At 46.1% G+C, this 9,963-nt stretch overlaps 1 protein-coding gene across 1 annotated transcript in view; it reads left to right on the top strand.

The window, feature by feature from the left end:
* The first annotated feature begins 9,000 nt into the window (after window positions 1-9,000).
* PKD2 (polycystin 2, transient receptor potential cation channel) overlaps window positions 9,001-9,963 on the top strand; it is a 35,065-nt gene continuing 34,102 nt past the window's right edge. The window contains exon 1 of the mRNA XM_069485362.1: window positions 9,001-9,586. Coding sequence (XP_069341463.1) covers window positions 9,007-9,586 — 580 coding nt within the window. The 5' untranslated portion in view covers window positions 9,001-9,006. The remainder of the gene's footprint in view (window positions 9,587-9,963) is intronic.

Raw genomic sequence — 9,963 nt, 5'->3', positions numbered from 1 at the left:
TGGTGTCGACTGCTTTTCTTTCCTCCCTTTTCCCCACCCCTAAGTGGGACCAGAATCAATTGCTTTTCTTATTTGGTTTTCCACAGTTGTCCAGTAAGTAATAAAACGTAATCTTGTTTTACTGCCCACGTATTACTTTTTAAGTTTTATTTTGTATAAGTGAGATCACGCAGTAATTCTCCGTCTGTGCTTGGCTTATTTCACTTAACATAATTAATGTCCTCTAGGTTCATGTTGTCACAAATGGCAGAAAAAAATACATACAAACTCTGCATCTGATAAGGGATTAAAATCCACAATATATAAAAAACTCAAACAACTCAACAACGGAAAAATAAAATTAAATATATAAAATGGGCAAAAATCTGAATAGACATATCTCAAAAGAAGATATACAAATAGCCAACAGGCTTACGGAAAAAATGCTCAACATCATTAATCCTCAGGGAAATGCAAATCAAAACCACAATGAGATACTATCTCATCCCATTTAAAATGGCTTTTATCAAAAGACAAAAAAAAAATAACAGATGCTGGCCGGGAGACAGAGACAGGGGAATGTTCACACACTGCTGGTAAGAATGTAAATTAGTACAGACGCTATGGAGAACAACAGAATGGAGGTTTCTCAAAAAACTAAAACTTGAACTACCATATGCTTTAGCAATCCCGCTCCTAAGTATATATCCAAAAAAAAAAAAAAAAAAGCAAATCATTATATCAAAGAGATATCTGCATTCTCATGTTTATTGCAGCACTATTCATATTCCAAGATACGGAATCAACCTAAGTGTCCAATAAGGGATGAACAAATAAAGAAAATGTGGTACAGATATACAATGGAACATTACTCAACCATAAAAAAGAATGAAATCCCGTCATTCGCAGCAACATGGCTGGAACTGAAGGTCATTATGATAAGTGAAACAAGCCAGACGCAGAAAGACAGATATCGAATGTTCTCACTCATAGGTAGGAGCTAAAAAAAATGGGTCTCAAGAAGATAGAGAGTAAATTGGTGCTAACCAGAGGCTGGGAAGAGGAGAGACAAGAGGGGATAAAGAAAGGCTGATAAATGGGCACAAAAATACAGTTAGAAGGAATCAGATATAGCATTTGATAGCACAGTAGGTGTCTATAGTTAACAATAATTTATTGTACATTTCAAAACAGCTAGAAGAGAAGAATTCATTACTAACATAAAGAGAAATGTTGGAGGTAATAGATATCTCAACTGTCCTAATTTTATCATCACACACTGTATGCATGTCCAAAAATATCATGTGTACCCCCAATACACGTACAACTATTACAAATCAATAAAAAATAATAAATGTAAAAGGAAGCTATAAAAAATATTAGACAAATATGTGAGTGCATTACTTTACAATCTGGGTATGGGGAAAGCTTTTCTAGCTAAGAGAACACAATCCCATACCACAGTCTTTGTGGACACGATCACACAATACACCAGCCCCCGGGCTCCCAGAATACTTGCTTTCGATTGGCACTTCTTCGCAATCAGCTGCAGGTGATAGCTTGATTCATTGTGTGGCTCCTACACCATTGGCAAGCAGCTCAGCACTGGCTCAAATCCAAGGGCATGACCAAGTTAATCCTGCAATCGCATCTTTGAATGGTGGGACCACTCAACGACCATTCCCTGTACCGCTTCTCTATCACTCAGGGTTCATTCACAAGACAGGAAACAGACCAGTAATTTGAACAGGGAAAATTGAATATAAAGAATTATTAATTAAAAACAGGGAGTTAAGGAGAGAAGATAAAAAGAGAACTTTAGCAATACCGTAGAGAGGAGAGTACCCAAAGAAGGAACAATTTGCAAAGGGGGGACCCTCTCCCCAAAGCTGAGATTCAGATTACATAAGAAAGGGTGTGTCTGCAGCCCAGGGAATGGCAGAGAAGTTTGCTGTGTTATTCTGGACAGTGGGCTGAATAACAGTGGGCTGGTCCACAGCTAGTGGGCTGCAGTTGGCAAACTGCCCACAGGGGTATCAGCAGACACAGGCTGGTGAGCAGGAAGCCTGGGGCAGGACTTCTGAGCAGGAAACTAGCTGGAGAGTGAGTGCCTCGGGGTGTTCTGTGTGCAGCCAGGGACAGCACGAGAAGCCCACTTCCCGCAGTGCCCCTCCAATGCCCTCTACTGACAAGGCTTGCCTTTTGCCAGCTAGCACAGGAAGCGCGTTTATGGGGTCCAACTCCAGTAGTATCACAAATGGATTGGAACAGGGAGGCACAAAACCGACAGCTGCCACAGGTTCCTGGGAATAAAGGCTGACTCCTGTTCTTGGACTAGAAGATGACAAAAATGAGCCTGGGCCATCTTTTCCTGATAGAACGAAAGCAAGCACTCCAAGACAAAATGGGTTGATAGCCAAGGGACGAAAGAGCAGACTCGAAGGGAGCTTCCATTGGCCCAAACTGGGGTAATTCGAGCAATAAAAAGAATAAGGATGGTAATGAATTACAACAAATTGATTTTTTTTAAATTCCATTAGGATATAGTGACACTGAAAGAGACAGAGCATTGAAGAAAGAAAACTCTTCTTTACAGATGAATGCCAGCTAATAACATATGTAGAAAGAATGATAAAATTAGAAAATCATTTTGCAACCCACAATGTAATCGTTGATTCAGGAAACTATCGCTAATGAATGTTAAAATCATTACACAAAAGTTGATTGGGAACAGGTAGTCATCTGGTCTCAGAATATTACCCCACAAATTACTTAATAATTCCAAAAGGAAGAAAGTGCTTTTAACTAGAGATATTTGGCAGTCACCGTCTTTATCCAGTAATCAAACTTAGTTTCACTAATGAAACCACCAGATATGTTCCTCCTAATGTGATAAAGAAAAGAGAGAGATAAAAAAATAAATTTCAGTAATAATACAAAGAGTATTCAATAGAGAAAAGACAGTCTTTTCAACTAACGGTGCTATAACAATGTGATACTCATATGCAAAAATCAAACAAACAAAAAACTATCCATATCTCAAACCATACACAAAAATTATTTCAAAATGGATCATATGCCTAAATGTAAAACCTAAAATTATAAAACTTCTAGAAGAAAATACAGGAGAAAAATATTCATAGCCGTGGATGAAGCAAAGATTTCTTAGATATGACATCGAAGACAGAATTCATAGAAGAAAAAATTCATAAATTGAACTGTATCGAAATTTCAAACTTCCAAAAATACTATTAAGAGAGTGAAAAGACACTTTTAGAAGGCTCTTTGGAATATTATTTGTAGCAAAGATTTCCAAGTTGTAATTTCATGATGTTTACAAAGAAAAGTAGGCTTCAGCATCCTCCAAGTCCCTAACCCTCGCAGAAGGGGAGCCCAAGCCAGCCACTCATAATATTCCTCATTCAGCCTACTTAGCTCAGTCAGGGGGCCCAGCCCTGTGTTCACATAGCATCTTATGCACATGACTAACATTACCCTTTCCAGTCTGTATGAGTCACTTCTATTAAAATTTATTAGTGCGATTTGAGTTGCAAATGACAGAAACCTTAACCTAAATCAATCAATCAAAAAAGAAAATTTTTGGCTCCTGAAGTCCAGGGATAGATCTAACTTTGCTGACTCAGGGGCTCAAATGATGTCATCAGAACCTGGTCTTTCTCCATCTCTTTGCTCTGCTCTCTTAAAATACAGATTCCTAGGACCTACCTAAGACATCATGAATTGGAATCGATAGACATTGGACTCCAGAATCTATATGTAAAATAAAACAAAACAAAACAAAAACATTCCCAGAAGAATGTCATAAAGATCTTATTGGTTAAATGTTTTACCTATGTATGGCAAGCTAATGACAAGCTTCTCTCGGGCAAGGACAACTTCTTTTGCACCCTAATCAGGATAGACATAAAACAGGTATTCTGTAAAATCTGGGAATGCCGTAAGTCTTATTCATGTCGGCATCAAAAGCCATTTGAAGGCCGGGCGCGGTGGCTCACGTCTGTAATCCTAGCACTCTGGGAGGCCGAGGCGGGTGGATCGCTCGAGGTCAGGAGTTCGAGACCAGCCTGAGCAAGAGCGAGACCTCGTCTCTACTAAAAATAGAAAGAAATTATATGGACAACTAAAATATATATATATACACAAAAAATTAGCCGGGCATGGTGGCGCATGCCTGTAGTCCCAGCTACTCGGGAGGCTGAGGCAGTAGGATCGCTTAAGCCCAGGAGTTTGAGGTTGCTGTGAGCTAGGCTGATGCCACGGCACTCACTCTAGCCCGGGCAACAGAGTGAGACTCTGTCTCAAAAAAAAAAAAAAAAAAAAAGCCATTTGAAAAAAAAAAAAAATTCTGATAAGCTTTTGGAAAAATCTGGGCTAGTGAAAGTACAATTAAATTCAAAGTGTTTTAACAACTATACCCAAAAGATGTTAGTGAATGAATTAGAACTGGTGAAGAGAAAAGCCTCCCAGAGTATTCCGAAGAGCTCTGCTCTTGGCCCTACCTTGTTCAAAATTCTTTTGAACTTGGATAAAGATATAGATGATAAATATCATATCTACCTCTGACAAAACTAGGAGATGGCACGTGATAAAAATGTATTTCAGAATGTTCTTGAATAGCACAGCCACCCAAACATTAGTCTAATTTTAGCATTCTTCCAGTCTTCACATTATATGTATTTTTTTGCTTATATATTGTTGGCTCCATTCTCCCCCTGAGCGTCAACATTTGTCTGCCAGCTTCTGGACTGACAGCCTCACAACTCTAAATCTAGTGGGAAGAAAAGCTTTTCTTTGCCAACAACTGGGGGGGAAAGTTCTGGCCTGGTTTTTATTGAACAGAACTGGATACCATACTGGGTAAACGCCACTCACAGGCGCCAAAGGGACATGGTGCTCTGATCCGCCAAGCCTGAGTTCCACGCTCACCACTCGGGAGCTCGTGGCGGTGTCAGCCACACCTGAGACACACACACACTCAGAAGGAAAACTTGGCTATTGTTTTCATTAGAAACGGGACTGGCTGCTGAGCTGCTAGACAACGAAGTGCCCAAATAAGCCAGGGTCCCTGCTCTCCAGGAGCTTACGTTCCACTCAGGAAGACGACCACATTAACAGATGCTTTCAGTATAAGGTGGTAAAAGGTGGCAGGGTAGAGGGGCAAGTAAATTCAGGCTGGGGCCAGGATCATGCCCAAGGAAGGTTCTAGAAAGAGTTGGAGTCGGAGCCTAGAAAGATTCGTAAGTTTTTGCAGGTGCAGAAGAAGGACTGGGAGAGATACAAGGATGTTTCCAGGCAGTGTGATTATAACATTGATCCCCTTGAAGGGAGAAATCATGTCTTATCTTTGTCTCCCTGGAATCCAACATGGTGCCTGGAGTCTCGTGAACACTCAATAATGTTTTATAAATTTAGGCCGGGCGCGGTGGCTCACGCCTGTAATCCTAGCACTCTGGGAGGCCGAGGCGGGTGGATTGCTCAAGGTCAGGAGTTCGAGATCAGCCTGAGCGAGACCCCGTCTCTACTAAAAATAGAAAGACATTATATATGGACACCTAAAAATCTATATAGAAAAAATTAGCCGGGCATAGTGGCGCATGCCTGTAGTCCCAGCTACTCGGGAGGCTGAGGCAGTAGGATCGCTTAAGCCCAGGAGTTTGAGGTTGCTGTGAGCTAAGCTGACGCCACGGCACTCACTCTAGCCTGGGCAACAAAGTGAGACTCTGTCTCAACAAAAAAAAAAAAATAAATAAATAAATAAATTTATTAATATTCCCTCAGTCTTCAAGAAAAATCCCGTGGGAAATTCGCAAGGCGGGTATGTAACCTCATTAGTCAGAGAAGGAAATTGAGAGAGATCATCAAGATCACAGTGCCAGCCAATGATGGTGCCAAGACATCTGCCACAGAGACAGGGAAGACAGGGACATAGGCAGGCCAATCCAAACCGAAATCCAGACACGAAGAAGAAGACCACAAATCCTAGCCTTGTGCTATGAGAGCAGCAAAACGAGAAATAAAATAAAGTAAAAGTTTTACTACAGCTAGCAGGCCTTCTTATAAAGCCCAAAACACCGAATTTTCTTCTAATGATTTCAGATGTCAAGTGGTAAACATTTATCTTACAATGTCCTTGAGTAAACAAGGACTGGAGGGAAAAACTGAGGAGGAAACATGTTTGGGTGAATTGCTAAGCAATACCGCACATGCCAGAGACTCTTTTTGGATTTCCTTTTGAGGTGGAGACTGAGAGATCCACAGACACTTCAGCTCATGTCTGTTTCATGAGTTCACACTGGAAAATAAAAGCCAAACAAGAAACAAACAGGCAATTCTAATAATACAAGAGTCAGAGGTGCAGAGACTACTAAGTATTAAATTAGATGGAACCATTTTTAAGCCTTTTTAAACAGCTTTATGAGTGTCCACTGAAACTAAGAGGTGAGGTTTGTATAGTGTGTCCTGGGAAGAACCTACCACACAGATAAAATAAAACCAAACAGCATGCAGACCATCTTAACTATGCCACGCAATATTTCAGACCACATAGATTACGGAAATTTGTACTATGACAATGACATTGGGGCAATCAGAGGAAGAAAAATACAACATTGTGCATCTCATTGACTTAACAACAAAAAACTTCTCATGAGAAATAGGGTTTTAAGATGGGTATTAAAGGAAGGAATTCTGTGGGTAGGGAGAGAAATTTGCAGCCTCAGGGCCTGCTTGAGCAAATGCTAGGCACTCTGAAGGGGAAAAACATGCTAAGGTAAAAGCACAAAAGGGAACATTAATAAGCCAGAAAGAACGGAAAGATATTTTAGCAGGAAACACATTGGATGGCTGGTGTTGGATGTATGAAGATTAAGATGGAAATTAACAGTGAAACTCCTGAAACGTAAGATTTAGGGTGCAATGGAGCAAATGCTATTCAAGTTGTATTACACAAAAATTGCTGCGAATCTTTTAAAATGACATTTCTTGCAATGATTTGGAAATAAAATTTTGGGCAAGCACACATCTAACTCTGAACTATGTACATGTAGACACATTTCCAATCAATCTGAATTCTTTTAAGGGTGAGGGTATAGTCTCAAAAAGAAGGTTTCAGATTTTGCTTTAAAAAGTAATTGACACTATTTTTAAAACCCTACTAATATCATTATTATTAACTATAGAACAACGTCTGCACTCCTTGCCATGCATCTGAGGCCTTCCACCTGTCATTATTCCCATTTTCCCAGGCACAAGGAGATGCAGTGACTTGCCCAAGATCACACAGCTGGGAAGTGGAGGGCAAGACCTGAATCCAGGCCATCTGCCTCCAGGGTCCCTGCGACGAATTCGCGCAGTGCAGGCACAAGCCAAAGAGTAAGTCTGACTCCAGGACCACCGAAGTTTCTCCTGGGTCTGAGATTCCAGATGGTGACATCACTGGTGATCATGAAGCACAGAAATATGGGAGAAATGTTGAGGAAGCCCCTCCCATTTGGAACACATTGGTACTTCCCAACTTTACGATGCCCCGGAATCCTCTGAGAAGATTCAGAATTTCAGGACTGAAATCTTGGAGATTTTGAACCAATAAGATTGCAGTAGGGACCCATAATATTTTTAGCAAGTACCCCAAGTGATGCGGGCAGTCTTCTGATCACATTTTAAAAATATTGCAATAGACCTATTCTCCAGAAGACCTTCGGCTCATATTTTGCATTCTCTTTTCAGGCCTGGCTGTCCTCTGTCGGATGTATCTGCTAAGAATCCTTTGACTATGGGGCGCTGGGGTGCTGCTCAGGGCATCTCTAGAGCATCCTCGGATGACAGGCATCACAACCCCTACCCAGGATGGCACCTTTCCATCCGGGATCTTTGTCTGTCTTCTCTTGAGGACGAGCGAGCGCTGGACCACTCTCTGCTTTCCACGCCCAGCTCCTAACTCAGTCAGGAAATGTCTCTAGAGTGAACTGATGTATCCAGTAGGAGCCAGACTTGTGCTCCAGACCCACCAGCCCTGCCTCTGAGAAGCTCCCAGCTAAGCGAAGGACACAAATATCTAAATTAAAAAACTGCAGGATCAGGGGATAGGTGGGCAAAACTGCCTAAATATTGGCAGCGTAAGAGCATGGGGAACCAGTCAACAGTGCCGCACAGAGGGAGGTAGGACAGGGACGCCCACGTTAGAAAAGCAGATTAGGACCCGTTATGGGCTGAACTGTGTCCTCCCCAAAATTTAAGGCTGGTGTAAAAACTTCAAGGCAAGTTAAGGGGGAGACAACGGCAGAGCATCAAGTTAGATGTGTTCAGAGGGGTGGGAGGAAAGTTCTAGATCTAAGGCGACTCTGTTCCGCAGAGGCCAGTGCGAGCCATGGGGGGGAACTGAGAGCGCGGTGGAAGCACCGGAGTCCCAGGGCCGAATCCTTGGGGTCCCCAGAGTGTGTGGAGCGATGAGCGCATCAAAGATGAAAGAAAACAGCCCCAAAGCAGCAGAATGGGGGGCGGGGGGGCGCCCCGTGCAGAGCAAGTCAGCACCAGCGGTTTGTCGGTAGCGTCCAAATGCCAGAAAGGTCCCTTTGTCCCCGCTGGATTTCTTCAATTCCCGCCCCATCCCACAAAAGGGTTCTCGTTCTCTCTCTCTCTCTCCTCTGTCCACCTCGGTAAACTGAGGCAGGAGTGGCTGGCGATTAACCGGCAGCCGATTAACGGGGGCCCGCGCATCACCTCGAGGTCGGGCAGGCGGTGACTCCGTGCCCCGCCGGCTCCCGCCCCGGGCGGAACGCGGGCCCCGGCTCCACTGGGAACGGCCCGGGCGCAGCCGGGCGAGCGCGCCGGCCGCTGGGCGAGGGAGGCGGGCCGAGGGGGCGGGCGAGGGACGCGGGACCGCCGGGCGGCCGGGGGCGGGGGCAGGCGGCGGCGGCGGCGGGCCGCGGGAGAAGAGAACATGGCTCCCGGGGCGGGCGGCGCCGAGCGCGGGGAGGCCCGGCCGCGCGCCGGCCGCCAGTGACCGCGATGGTGCACTCGAGCCGCGTGCAGCCGCAGCAGCCCGGGGACGCGCCGCGGCCGCCGGCGCCCCGAGTGCCGGGCCCGGGCCGGCTGATGGCGGGCGGCGCGGCCTTGGGCGGCCTCCGCGAGCAGCGGGGCCTGGAGATCGAGATGGAGCGCATCCGGCAGGCGGCCGCGCGGGACCCCCCGGCCGGAGCCTCGGCCTCGCCTTCCCCCCCGCTCTCGTCCTGCTCCCGGCAGGCGTGGAGCCGCGACAACCCGGGCTTCGAGGCCGAGGAGGAGGAGGAGGAAGAGGAGGTGGAAGGCGAAGAAGGGGGCATGGTGGTGGAGATGGACGTGGAGTGGCGCCCGGGCAGCCGGAGGTCGGCCGCCTCCTCCGCCGTGAGCTCCGCGGGCGCCCGGGGCCGGGGGCTGGGGGGCTACCCCGGCGCGGGCCACCCGAGCGGGAGGCGGCGCCGGCGCGAGGACCAGGGCCCGCCGTGCCACAGCCCGGCCGGCGGCGGGGACCCGCTGCATCGCCACCTCCCCCTGGACGGGCAGCCGCCCCGAGTGGCCTGGGCCGAGAGGCTGGTCCGCGGGCTGCGAGGTAAGAGCGCGGGCCGCAGCCATCGCCCCGCTGCGGGCAGCTCCCCGGGGCGCCACCTCGCGTCCCGCTCCGCGTCCCGCCTCCCTTGGAAGCGCGTCCCCGCTCTGCTAACCCTGCTCTGTTCCCGGCACCCGGCGCGGAGTTCCACTGCGCCCTTGTTGGTGCAAATGTGTTGGGTGCCTCCCTTTGGGACATGACAGCATGTTCTTTTTTACTTCTGAAAATGAGTGAAAAAGATGGCAGGGTACATCTGGGGTGTTTTTCCTTGTAGGAGAGAAAATGAATATGTCAGTGTAACTGATGGTGTTTGCAACTTCATATTTGCTAATGTCACAAAATCAAACGAAAATTTCATACTGTCACCCATGGTCTTCCTC

Source organism: Eulemur rufifrons, chromosome 13, assembly GCF_041146395.1.
Source record: "Eulemur rufifrons isolate Redbay chromosome 13, OSU_ERuf_1, whole genome shotgun sequence".
Lineage (NCBI taxonomy): Eukaryota > Metazoa > Chordata > Mammalia > Primates > Lemuridae > Eulemur > Eulemur rufifrons.
The sequence above is the reverse complement of the archived record's forward strand: the minus strand, read 5'-3'. Positions and strand labels throughout refer to the sequence as shown.